This window comes from Gymnogyps californianus, chromosome 3, assembly GCF_018139145.2.
Source record: "Gymnogyps californianus isolate 813 chromosome 3, ASM1813914v2, whole genome shotgun sequence".
Classification (NCBI taxonomy): domain Eukaryota; kingdom Metazoa; phylum Chordata; class Aves; order Accipitriformes; family Cathartidae; genus Gymnogyps; species Gymnogyps californianus.
Window position 1 is genome coordinate 25,617,929 of NC_059473.1, and position 14,288 is coordinate 25,632,216.

The following is a 14,288-nucleotide window of genomic DNA, read 5'->3' on the forward strand; positions in this document are numbered from 1 at the left end:
AGTGGGGAGTTATATATAGGAACTAATTTTTCTTTTATCACTCACAAATACATAGTGTGTCTTTGTTCCCTTGGATGTGTAGCATCTAGTAAGAAATACCACTGGCAGACAGGAAGGGATACTAGCATGTCACAGAGAAGAAATGGATGCTTGTCTCCAAAGCAAAACCTTTCATATCTTTGAGAGCTGTCCTCTTCTCTCAGACATGGTTTCCTTTTCCACTTCCAGTGATGCCAGAGGGTCCAGAAATGGGTGCTCTTTCTATTTGAAGATCTTGGATAACGCAAGTTTGCTAGTATTAAAAAACCACAAAAGTTGAGGTGTTCTTAATGTGCTCTTAGGCAAGGATAGCTAGCTTCTAAATGTGACATTCAGATTTTGCTGGGAGATCAGCTGTATGTCTAAGGCAATAAAGTATCTTAAACGTTCTTTGGCAGGTATTTTCTTGCAAGTGTGTAAAAACTTCACTTTGAGCATCCGGCCGCAGTTGTTTAAGGATAAGGAAAAGAAACAGAGTATGTGACAGTTATCTTTCTCCAAATATATAACCCAGGATTCATTTATAGCTTCTGTGGTCAAAAGGGAGAAGAGGTAATCAGAGCATTCCAAGAGATAATTAGATTTCTTTGGAAGAAAGACTTACTGATACATGCAGTTCTAGATACAAATTGCCAATTATTGAGCTGCTTTTACAAAACAGAATTCCTGCATGAAATATGATCTGCTTCTTTCTACAAATGCCACGTAGACATGTGAAGACGTGAAAACAGGTAAAAGCCACCATCTCTCACTGTATCAAACTATTTTGTTAGAAGTATTGTTGAAGGCATGGATGTGGATTCTGAGTATTTCAGTTACTGTGCAAGCCTCTGGTGTTTGGAGAGGAGTGCAGAGTACACTTTAGCAGTAGATGTAATCAAGTAATACATGAACAATACATTGTATTTTCTAGAGGAAATCTTTATTTCTTAGTCTGGTTTCTTTCTGTCTTTGCCTCAAATCATGTATATTGGACAACTGAAAGATGCCAAGCAGAAGGTGCCTGTTTAAGATGCAAAAAATGATCTTCTGGCTACCAGAGAAATGTCATGGTTCTCCGTATGCTTTTTTGATAGTGATAAATGGAAAAATACTATGTTATATGACTTGTAAGTTTCACTGAACATGAATCAGTCTTGGTGTGTTCTTACAGCATAGGGAAGAGTAAAGGCAGCTAGCATTGTGTATAATTGAGGGCATGTAAGAGACACTGGGTTTTCCAGTTTTGGAGAGCCCATTCCTACCCCTCGCAATCTACATGTAGGAGCTATAGAGGGGAAAGACCTTGTGAGAGAAGAAGCTTTTCCCTTCTGTTGTTTACCTCTTCTGGAGTAATTCTTCTATTTGAAATCTCAAAGGACTGAACAGGTGTAGTATCTGCCTTCAGTGTCCTGTAAGAAGAGATGGTCAAAGTGAATCTGGTGGCTCAACCTTTATTTTTGCCTTCCCACCGTGCTTCTTGGCTGGGACAAGGAGCACGACTTAATGAAATTCTCAGGGATGCATGTGGCTGCTTTGCCATAAGAGAAATTGGTAATGGCATGTGGGCTGTACATAGGTCTCGGTGAATGCTGCTGCTCAAAGATAGAGTGAGCACGTGTGGAGCATGTGCACATCAGGAGCACGACAACAACATGATCTCATCCCCAAAATCGCCAAGTACAAAAAAAATGTAAGGAAACATGTTTTTGTTGTAGACATAAAACAGTTGGAGACTTCAAATACAGATCTGTATTGTTTTGTGTACTTTAACAAACAGTGAAAATGGTTTTAGTTTGCAACTGGCTTAAAATTGTGGTGGTATGTCAATAAGAAGCATTACACTACCTATGTGAAAAGATGGAGTAGAAATTACTATAGCATATGGCTAATAGTGTAGAACTATATATTATATTACAAAAAGGCAGCTATTTAATCCTGCCCTTGAGCGAGAAGTGTAGCACCTATGCTGCTTTATACTTTAAGGCATAAAGGACTTTATTCCACATATTTGCTAGTTTTATTGCTGTTGCAAGGGTGACGAGAACGTGACCAGTATATACCTAATTCTCAGCACTTGATATTCACTGAACTTTTTTTTTTTTAACTTTTCAGGTTGTCCGTCAGATGATGTGGCTGATGGATCATATTTTTAAGTATACAAACTTTGGCATTGTGTCTCTAATCCATGGAGACTTCTTTATAAGACAGGTAAATGGAAACACATAATAGTGCTTTGATTTATCCTTATATTTGGAACATTGTGATGTTATGGGACTTACTCATTACCTCCTGGATGATTTGCAGGATGAAATAACTATGCTCTAATATGTGTATTTGGGTAGAGCTTTGTTCTGAAACTGCTTTTTTCCCAAGCTTATTTTATTATTTGCCTAGACACGAATGTTTATGGAACCCAATTATGATGGGAGCCTTTTATGAGACAGGTGTACAAGCAAAGTACATGGGCAGTCCTTTTTGTCTCTCCACTTCTGACTGCCCATTGTTGGTGCCTCTCTTCTTTCCTTAGTGACTTTGAAGCTGTGCAATGAGTCTGGTTAGGTCACTGTTCTGACTGTCAAAGTTTCAGGTGAGAAAAGGCAGGACCATCCTTTTTGATGGTGACATGGTAGTAGACCAGTTTAAGGTGGTGATAGACCTGCATAAATAGTAATTAATTGATTCTTGAAGGTTAATTGTTATTCGAGCATCAGGAAAGGATGTGTGTTGAGCCCAGCATCTCAAATGTTAAGGAGTGAAAACCTTAGATTATTTCTTACAGTTTGGGGTTTTTTTTTTGTTGTTGTTTGGTAGCTGTTGATCAAACTGCACTCTAAAAGTAGAAACTTAGAAGTACAATGATAAGCATGAACCTGCTGCCAGTTGTGTGAACTGCGACATCCAGCATACACATTTCTTTCCTCTCCTTATTTTTATTTGTCTGGACTTAAAATGTATGGGCAGCCAGCGAGAATTAATGAATTTTCACTTTACAGAGAAGGAGAAGCCCATTTACTCAGAATCAAATAAAGAAATACTTAATCACAGCTATACACAGCTGAAGTGAGATTTCTCACTAAGACTAGAGGCATAGTTAGAAAACCTCAGGCAAAATTAGATAATAAAATAAAGGTCTCTAGAGATACACAGCTGTGTACTGTAAGAGTATGGAAAGGAACAGGGTTTGACACTTTGTAGATATAAATCTATTTCTGTACTTAAAATTCACAAAATACACATTTTGAGGTACACATGGCTGTCAGCTTGTTAATTGTAATTGCTGAATTGGTGTTGCAATTCCAGTTACAAAATCAAACCATTACTGAGCTGCAAAAACTAAGGCTTTTCCTCATTTTTGTGAAGTGGCTGAGATATGCAACATCACAAATAAAATGATGTCATCATGAGTCTAAATATAAACCAATTCAAAATAAAATTTCTTGGCTGTTAATTAGCCTTTGGGTGTAGCAAAAACACTTAAGGTGAGTGAGTAATGATCCTTTGCCTAACTATAGAAAGGCCCTAGTAATATTTGGATGAGCAAATACTTCATTTTTTCCCCTGTAAAATAATGTAATTTGATCACAGTACAATATATCCTATTTGTTAAAAACGTACATTAGCTTCATTTTCATGAGCAGCACCAATGGCAGTTTTAGGAATGCTTCTGAGGTCTAGTAGAAGTTGACTAGTGTTTTCTCTTCTCCCATTGAAAAGTTTACTGGAAACCAAGACTGTCAGTAATTCAGTCAGTAAAAATCATTTATCAGTGATGCAAAGTGCACGGCATCCTAAAGAATTTGTCAGCAGTCTGCTGCTACTTGTTTTCTTTCCTCTGAAGGAAAGAAGGCTGAGCCCATTCGCTGTGATGGTGATCAGCTAGCCATGGTCTTCAAGAATTGGTTGTATTAAAGAGCTGTTTCTGCTTCTGTATGACTTACTTTCTCTTCTTTCTGGACAGTATGTTAATTGCGTTTTATCTTCCAGGACTCTTCAGTATTCCACTAGTCGTGGTTGCTTTTAAACATTCCTCCCTTTCCCATTAGTCCAGTAGATTTTTCTGTATCACAGCAGCATCTTAAACCTCACGGTATTTGCTAAATGGCAATTTATCCACCAGTTGTATTTGTTAGGTTTGTTTAGGTTTTTGAGAGTTCTAATATCTAACATGTGAAAAGTTTATTGTTCACTGCTGGTTTTTTTTAACTACTGTGCTATCCTGGAGTCCTGTGGTCTGGTGAGAAGGGACTGTTCTAACTGAGGAACTTTTATATTGCTCTTTAATTGCATTAATATGAGCAGGCAGAGCTTTTTCCTTCCCTTTCATGAGGTAAGTTAGGAGTAATTGCAATCATGAGATTTCAAAATCTAGGAGAAACACTTTCACAAAACTCATCTTCAATAAAATATTGCTTCTTGTTGTCTTCCACTCAACTCCACTCTTTCCCTCTTCCCTGCCTAAAAACCCCAACCACCGAAGAGTGGAAGGTTTGTGACAGTTTTGTTGACATTTCAGAAAATTAAAATCACCTCTGCTGAGGGAAGCTTAAATTTTGGACTCCTCTGTCTTTTGGCAAAGTCACTTTGGAGCACTCAAAAATGATAATTGATGTAAATTAATTCCTGTGAAAATTTGGGTAGTTTGCTCTTGCTGTGTGTGGAAGTGGGAAGAGAAAAGATTGTTGTTGAAGATATTGAAGATATTTCTGCAGTAATTAAGGACAAATCTTACAGTCTTAAGTGAAAAAGTTGTGCTAATACATCAAAGAGGAGAAATGAATGAGGGTTGGTTTTGGGTTTTTTTTCCTGGCTATATCCTATATACAGCTAATTATCAAACTAGAAGCTGGTATCATACAGTATCTTGTTGGCTAGGGCATCTCATTTTTATTGTTGTAGGCTTTCTTTTAAGTTCGCACAAATAAAATCACTTCCTACTCAACAGTATCTCCTAGAGGAAGAAAACTTGCAAACATCACTGCCCAGTACTTCCTCCTCCCCCCTGCCTCCACAAACAATAAGTGTTTTCATCAGTGTGCTGATTTCAGTTGAGGCTAAGCATTCAAGCAGCACAGGTTTGGGAGAAATCTGTGGTTCTGCTGTGGTAACCAAACTCAAGCCCGGTCTCGAGGTCTGGCTGTGTCTTCTGGTACCTCTGCTATTTTAATACGGGATGTGGGGAGAGGTGTGTAGAAGATATGCAAGCAAAGATACTGTTTGGCTTGCAGAAATTACTGATGACACGTGGGCCTCCAAATCATGGCTTGACCTCTAGATTGTCTTTGCAGAATTTGGTTTAGCAAATTCAACTTGGGACCCAGTAACAACTAGGGAATTCTGTAAATACATCTCCCGTTATGTGGAGTTCCCATTTACAGTCTGGATGTCACTCTTGCAGAGAAGTCTTCAAATCAGGAGCTTCATCCTCAATTTCAAGGGCTTTTTTTCAGCCTTTCTGTAAAGTGGCATTAACTCAGCCACCAGTGGGTACTCTGGGAACATTGTTTTGTGTTGTCATAGAGGTTTATTTGTATTTCTGAAAAGAGAGAGAAATCATAGAAATGTAATAATTATCTGTCTTAATGTTATCTCTTTTAAGTGTTCATTTTATTTAGGTAATGTTTTATCCTTATAGGGAAGAGCACACCGTGATCAGCAGCTTGTGTTACTCAAGGAGCATCTAGAAAAATATTACAGGAGCCGTAATCGGAAATGGATTGTTTTATTTCCAGAGGGTGGCTTTCTTAGGAAAAGGAGAGAAACAAGCCAGGCATTTGCCAAGAAAAACAATTTGCCATTTCTTAAACATGTCACCCTGCCGAGAATTGGGGCAACACAAGTAATTCTGAAAACGCTTGTAGCGCCACAAGAAAATGGAACTCCAGCAGGTAGAGACGCTGTGATAAAAGGTAAAGACCACTTCACTCTTGTGGATAAAAAGCAAATTCAATGTCCAAGATTTGAGTTAAGCAAAACATTTTGTGTTAAATTTGGTCTCTTTAAATGTCAAATACATCCATAATGCACCATCACATTTATGTAAATTTTTTCATATTTGCTTTTAGTTCCACTAAGTTTATTTTTTTTTATGTTGAGACGCACAAAAAAAGAAAATGTTAGTTTTAATTTGATTTAGTCTACAGTGTGGCTGCATGAATGTTTGCCTTGGTACATGTGATGGGTAGAGCAGGTACTGGAATGAGCACCCGGAGTGGGCAAGAAGGTGGGCTGCTCCTTTCAGCACGATTGATGGTTTGCACTGGTTTATGGTCGTATGGAGCTATAGTAAAAGTATTTCTGGAATATGCAAACTATGTTCAAATTTTTATTCCTGGCTTTAAAAGTTTCTTTGCATCCACTACTGTATACTTCATTCCTCTTCTTGAACTATTTTCTGTTGAGTTCAAGTTATTCTATTCTCTACAGATTTTTATGATGACTGTCCCCTTTGTTGCTGGAGTTAACTCTCACTGATAACTAGATTTGAAGGATTGTTTTGGCTGTCTTATGTTAGAAGAGTTATGAGGGAATAAGAATATTACTGCAGCATTATTGTTCTGGGACGCCTCAGGGAGAGCATAGCTGGGATATAAATAATGCCTGTAATTATGGGACTTGGTGCTTTTAGTCTCTCCGTTTTTAAAATTAACTTCTTCACGCGTTCAGAAAGTGGGATTAGATCTTACTTACCCTACTTGTGGATTTCTATTACTTATTATAGAAACAATGGACTGGGGGCTTGTGGTGGTTTCTTATTGATGGGTGGTGCTGGTATTTCCATAGCCAAATTATTATAATTGTTTAGTAGTTTGAACCAAAGATCCATCCTAATGAAGCCGCATATGCAGATGACTTCGGGTTTTTTCTGTGCTGAAGTTCAAATTTCAGGGTTAGCGGGAAGCCTCATACAGAAATTGCTTACAGATTTTTAGTTTTGAAGTTAATCTTGTCAACATAGGAAGTGAATGGAGATAATGTTCTTGCAGGAGTGGAGGGAAGATTTTAAATGAACTGAAGATCAAGCTGTGGAATGCGTCAGAATATTTCCTTTTAGGCTACATTCAGAAAAGAAAGGCTGAAAAAAGCCCTTGTTGTCTTAAAAGATTTTAGGTTTAAAAGAGAAACAGAATACCCTAGTCCTTGTTAAAAGTTATTTTTTTAAGGAGAAAAGTTTGGCCTGTTCCTGTTGTATTTATTCCTGTCTCAAAGGCAAAAAGGTGTGAAAAGTAAGAAGTTCCCCAAATGTGAATTATAGGCCTTCTAGTTCTGGAAGGGGACCAAAAGCACTCGTCAAATACCAGTTTTGTATTTTCATACTCTTAGATTGCTGTCAACTTAGCTGAACATCAAACCTGGCAGCTTTTTTTTTTTTTTTTGAGCAACATGATTCAGACTCTGGAGAAAAGAGCATTTGATAGTAGTTGACCTACCTAGGTACTAAAATGAAGGAATTGTCTCAGAAATACAATGGAACAACATCTGTCCATCCTACTCAAATAAGTGGGCAAAAATAGGAAAGAAATGTGTGGTTTTAGCTATCATTCTTTCAGAGTAATGGACATGAAAACATAATAAAAGGGATGAAAAAGAGAAGTGAAAGTAAATTTTATACACTAGGAAAGAGTAATATTTGATACATATGAAGCTGAGGTATTTTAAGTCCTCTCTTGTCTTAAGCTCACGAAAATGTTTCTAGCATGGTAGAACTTCCCTTTCAGAGATGTACAAAAGGTTAATTCTTGATCTATATAATGTATAAAAGACTCTTCCTCTAATCTTCTGCCTTCCAAATGCTTTTACTGTACTCTTGTCACTTCAGAAAATTTTTGAAGAATGTTTGTTCAGTTAAATGAAATATAATTGTATAAATTGATAAGGTTATATTATAAAGTTAGAAGCCTAACAAGTTAGTGATCATCTTTACTTTTAATCTCTTTTGTCTTTCCTTTTTTTTAACCACATGAAAAAACCTGGCTCAGTGAAATCAAACTTGCCTGGATCCTCTTTGGGTTACCATCTTTGAGTTGTGGGTGCTAGAACTAGATGTAGTATATACAGTAAAGGTTTTGCCAGTGTCTTGCATAGAGACTGCATATAAACTTTTTGTACGTTATTACTGTACCCTTTTGCTTGGGAAGTGGCTTGTGTGTCAGTAGCATCGCACTTGAACTTCATGGTTCACTGAAAACATTTTTCCTCTGCACCACTCCTTCTTGTGCTCTATACTGTCTTATTTAACAATGTTCCTGGTGTCCTGGGTTACCAAATTGTTCAGCTTACTATAATAAGCTTTCTTCTCCATTATTTATCATTCTCTCAATCTTTTTGTTACCGCCAAGCTTTACTGATAATGATGGGGATTCACCTCCCTCCTCCACCCGATTTTAGTTAAATTGGTTCATAGATTAAGAGTAACTCTTCTTCATCAAAAATTATATCCCCTTCCTGTTGAGTTTCCTGGGTAGCCATGTTATGATGAGTCGTCATACACAGTTGCGGTGTTCCCAAGTGCTGTCATTTTATTAGTACTTAAGTCATTTAAAATTATCCTTGTAGCTTTTATACCATTGTAGATTTTATACCGTTCTACTTTCTCAACTGGAATGGTGTATAATACTGGGTGAAAGAAGAAAAGACAACAAAAGCGGCTATAATAAAAGATGATTCATTCTTAATATACTGCTATGCTGCACCCTAATTTGGTACAAACCAAATTGTGTACAGTCGTTTCATCATGTCACCTCCCGGCTCCCCAGCCCACTAGCTTGCTTTTGTACGTCAAATGTCACTGGAGTTACGGCCTTCAAATAGTAGTTCAAGAATTGTGCAACAGCTAAATGCTACATCATCTGTCCTCCTTCTTACAAGGTCTCTAATGTGACTTCTGTCATCCCCTTGGTAGAGGTGGGTTTATGTTGTGAAGTGTGAGGTTCAGTAGCCTCCCCAAAATTTCATTAGCCTTAATTATAATATTAGTATTCTGAATATCCAGTCCCCTTTTCAGTTTATTTTTGTACTAGTTATGAATTTCCCACAGTTTATTACTTGATTCTTCCTCTGTAAAGTGACAGGAAGAACAAATGTTCCAGAGCTAAACGATCAATACTATTTGATTATTCTTGTACTTAAACTGATCAGTTCTAGCAGTTGCTTTTCCAAGGCAAGCAGCCTCTGTTTTCTTAATTTCCTCCTCCTAACAGTTTTCCAAGCCTTCTTTCATATTTAAAGTCCCAAGTACTAGCCTTCATCAGGGTGAAATTTAACTTACTGCTGGTAAATACTAAATTAAATGAGTAAACATTTATTGCTTTTGCTGCCTTTTTAAACACTTGTTTAATGAAATTGTACAATTTGATTCTTAAATAGAAGGATGGAAAAACATATAGGAAAGGTAGTACTATCATTTGATGGCTTTAGTGCTTTTGAAGCTAGAAAGTACACACAATGTAGTTAAGTCGTGTCTGTCCCTGAAAAGATGGTATAAGTTAATTCTGGTGTCTATTGAAAGCATCCCTCTGGGCAGATGTGCTGTGCCCCCCAAACAAAGCACTGCTGCCAGCACCTGCGTTCCAGGAGAAGGTTTTAGCGCAGAATAGAAATATGGGCAGCATAAAAATACTTGATGCATAGCCATTATCACCTTAACCCTGTAGGGACTGATGTGTGTGTGTGGGGGGGGTATTTTATGGTTTTGGTTTGTTTGCTTAATTTTTTAATGGAATGCTTAGTCTCTGACACAGTTGAAAGTACAATGTTTCTTCAGTTAATAAGTATTGATCTTCTTGTGACTTTTAGAACTAGCAAAATGTTCTAAGTGCTAAACAGCTGGCAATTCAAAGGAGTTTAGAGCAATTGTTCACTGAAAATATGCGTTCCAGAGCTTATTTTTGATCGACCTTGCTCTAGTATGTTTTTTAATTCTGCTTTATTTTACCATGCAGCAATTTTTTGTCTGATAAGAGGTTGCTATGAGCTTGGTTAGAGCCATATTGAAATCTTATCTTACTGTTTTCAAATGCAGCACAGTACATTCAGTTCTGATGCTTTTTCTCAGAGAAATTCAATTTTCCCTTCTGCAGAGCTGGACACTGGACTTTGTAATTGATTTTTTTTTTCAATCAAACTTTTTGATTCAGTTATATGAGGAATGTGACTTGAATAACACGTGGGAAGGTTGTTGGGGTTTTTCTGTTTGTTTGTTTGTTTGTTTTTTTTATCCTGGAAAAGGAGCTTCTTGTTTTGTTCCAGGTGATTTGTTATGGAGGGATCCTGGGATAATGAGTAAGATGTTCAGTCTGAGAGCTAATCTTTGGGAAGAGAGTTAATTTTAAGGTCAGTGGTCTAGTTGATCACACAAGGACAAGTAGAGGACAAGTGGCAAGTTACAAGAACACATTGCTATGCAGGGGGAGGCAAGAGCCTCTTTTGGCTGTGTTTAGAGTGATCTAAGCGTTCAGGAAACCACACCTGAATACTGGTGAATGCTAGTAAATATTTTCTTTTTCAAGTGGAAGCTGTGGTCCTCAGGTTCACGCCTGGCTGGTGCATTCTTTTCCACTCCGGATGCAATCCAGAGGTATCGCACCATCCAGAGCTCAGCTGGAGGTGAGGTTTCCTGCTGAAACCTGTCTTTATAACTTTCTCTTTTTCTCAGTGGTAAACACTGACGGTCTGGTGGCAGTTTTGCAGTCCTGCACATGGTCACATCTGGCTTTTAGCATTGGTTGAGAGTAACCCTAGGGACGACATAGATGATGTCATCACCCTAGGGATGAAGAGGAGCTCTGAACCCCACTAAATTTATGATTGTAGACAGTCAAGTATCTGCTGTGAGAGGACCATAGAGGATGACGGAGCACTGAATGTCTTCAAGACGCTGATGGTAAGTTGCTTCATAACTAAATATGAAGCAATTTACTATCACTGAATCCACAGCTAGAACAAAAATATGGAAAAAAATAGTTATGAAGATTTGCCTCTTCTGGTGATTTAAAAAAACCAACAACAACAACAAAAACAACAAGTTCGGAGACTTTAAATTTTATTTTGATTTTTTTTTTTTTTTTTTGTCTAGGCCAGAAAGCTACTGTTACATGTGATTGTTCAGTCTTGTCTTAGCACTCATAAGGCAAGTATGTACCATTCATGCTAAGGTACATTATTACTATGTGGATGCAACTGTGTAGGACAGATGCCTGCAGGCCTGTTTTGAAAATTTATGTACTATTTAAAAAGAATCAGACTGCTAACATTTTGAGGCAATATGAGAAATCAAAATTCTCCACCTGTGCTGAAAGTGCCAAGCAGACTGACATCACAGAAGAAAAACTAGTCCTCTGAGAGATCAGCTTAAATTTGGCCTCTGCTGCAGTTTCTTCTGCTGAAGTCTCTGGCAGCCAGGCTGCTCAGTCTTTCAGCAGGTACTAGAAATGAAGGATGAGGGTGTCTTTTAATGGTAGGTAGAAAGTTCAAAAGGGTTTGGCTGTCAGAAACATCTATGGCTGTGTTGGCCAAGCCAAACTTGGCAAGAGGAGTTCTTGAACAGGTATACGCAACTCCCTTTTTTCAGGTACAAATGCCAGACTTGAGATTCACACCATATTATAACTAATGCAGCAATCTTTCTATTCTGAGTTCCTGTTAGTGGGCTCCATTTAGAAAATAATAGGGTTTATTCTTGTTCAGAGGTCTGCTTAGGCCTGAAAGCAGCACCCTCGGAGATACTAAGGTCCTACTGCGTTGTGTTGTGTGCAGTTGTCTGTTTCTTTTTCAGTTTCAGGATCTGTTAGAGCTTTGTGGCTTTAAAATAAATACGCTCATGAGCAGGGCGCAACACAGTATAACCCCCCAAAAAGGACAGCAAGTTTTATTTCAAAATTAATTTTCTGAAATCCTTGGTGACTTAGGGTTTTTTGGCAGTGTGAGATTTTGGATGATTATGTAAGGCTTATTTTAAACCAGAGCATGCAGAAATATGCCTGTGACTGTGATTTGATAGTACGTCTTGGTAATTGCACGTGGAGGTAGCTGCGCTGAGACCTGCTTGCTCTAAAGGAGGGTCTATGGAGGCTGATGTTACCTTCAGAATTTTTTTTTTTTTTTTTTTAATTACCCACCCCCACCTGGGGTTCCTGGTGGGCTGTCAGAGGCAAGTTTTTTTCCCTACCCTGCCCTCGAAGGGGCTGGAGATGAGTTTGGAGCTGGTCTGAGGAATCCATGCAGCAGCTGTGCTCCACAAAAGCAGAAGGTAGGAAATCAGCACAGAAGAGGACTGCAGGAGTCTTCCCATAATGAAGTTTGAACCATTATCCACTGAAAGAACAGTTTGAAATACTAGCTAAATATTTAATAAATTATTTTAAAACATTTTACTGTAAATAATAAGATAATGTGCCCATATTCATCTGGCACTTTTTAATTGCAATTAATGATCTTTGTTGCTTACTCACTTAGACAATTTACTTGTCTGTATCCATTCTTACTTTACATCTGGGAAAATAATAAATTCAATGGCTTTGTTCCAAAATCCATTTCTAAATGAATACTTCTGTGGATTTACTATTAATTTCATATTGGCTTGTCTCTTACATTGCTACTTTTAAAATGAAGGACTCTGTAGTTAGTGCTTTTCTTAAGAGAGACTTGACAAGCACTCTGTCACAATGCTGGCAAGCCTGGAGCCTCTAATGGGACCTCGTGTTCTCATTTCACATGTCTGTCAGGGTTTTAAAATACTGTATTTCCAGAAGGTGACACCGGATGCTTCAGTTTGACCTGTGTAGCTTGCCCTTGGTCAAATTTTGGAACAGCACATTGCATGCTACTAATAACTCATAACTTAAATATTAGGAAATACTGTCCAGCGTTATTCAGGTAGTGTATGTGCATTTGTAACGAAGCAGTACAACTACATTGTTGAGTAGACACAATGAAAACACTAACTGCTTGTTAAAATAACTGATAGATATATGTGATAGCGTTGCTGTAATTGTCTTCTCACACGTAATTAAATTAGATGCAAATTAAATTAAATGCAAGTTAAATTAAATTAAGTGCAGGTAGAAACTTGTGAGTCAGTCCTTGCATGTATGTACTAGTTGGTGTTAATAACTGTGGCTTTTAGAGTGCACCTCAGACTGTGTGTTGCAGATTTCTTCATGTGCATGGTAGCTCTTCTGTAAAATTTGAGTGGTGATTCTGGGCAAGACCAAACGTCTGTCTAGCCCATCTTGTCCATGACTCCAAGTGGATATCAGAGGAAGAGTGTGAACGCAGCAAACATGCGTGATACTTCTCCTGCATACTCTCCTAGCTTCTGACTGTTGCCAGTGTGGTAGGTTTCCCAAGCCAGATGGGGGTTTCTGCCTGTTTAGTTAACCCTCCGACGAATTTCTTGCATGTGCTTGTCCAGTTTCCCCTTGAACCCAACTCTTGGCATCCTTGACATCCCTTGGCAAGGAGTTCCCCACAGTTTTATTCCCCTCTGCACAAAGAATCATTTCTCTCTTTGCTTTGAAAACTTTTCCTCTTGGCTTCATTTTGAATACGTCTATTCTTGTATTGAGAAAGATGGTGAACAGTCTATCCCCGTGCACGTTCTTCGTGCCAACAGTGTTTTTGTCAACCTCTATCATATTTCTTTCATAGCTATCTCAGCTGCAGGCTTGAAGAGTCTTGCACTTTGTACTAACACCTAACACCTCTTACATGCTTCTGCCAACAGGTGGCTGTTTTTAATAGTCAACTTTTAAAATGCTTTAAGATATTGCTGGGTATGATGTAAGCATATTATTGTACTAGTGTATTAAGCATTAAGTAAGCATATTACTATACTAGCCCGAACATAACATGACCTCAGATACAAGGTAGCTCCAGTTCCCACAGAATAAATATAAAATTGACAAGCTAAACTCAAAGTGCCATCTTGGCAATGTGCCCCTCCTTCCTGGTTTGCTTTCCAGATCTGCTGCTCTCCCTCTGTGCAAACCTGTGAATTGAAGACATGCCAGAGAGAGGTCATGGCTAGCTTGATATCTGACCTTGACTATTGCTGGTAGTAACGTATGTTCAGATTTGAATTTGACTCCCCTGAATAATCTTCATAGCAAATATTTTCACCTCTTTTGATCCTTTTTTCAGTTTCTAAATATGCTGAGCAGCATATGAACATGTACTGGTATCAGTCTTTCTGGGACCTTGTGGATGCAGTCTCCTCTCCATTGTGAAAACTGACCATCTTCCGTTCATTGCTTTCTTGTCTTTAATACACA

General features: G+C 38.1%; 1 protein-coding gene across 1 annotated transcript in view; it reads left to right on the forward strand.

The window, feature by feature from the left end:
• The window catches only part of LPGAT1 (lysophosphatidylglycerol acyltransferase 1), a 68,788-nt gene that overhangs the window by 33,221 nt on the left and 21,279 nt on the right, over positions 1-14,288 (forward strand). The window contains exons 4-5 of the mRNA XM_050894329.1: positions 2,134-2,229; positions 5,654-5,927. Coding sequence (XP_050750286.1) covers positions 2,134-2,229; positions 5,654-5,927 — 370 coding nt within the window. The remainder of the gene's footprint in view (positions 1-2,133; positions 2,230-5,653; positions 5,928-14,288) is intronic.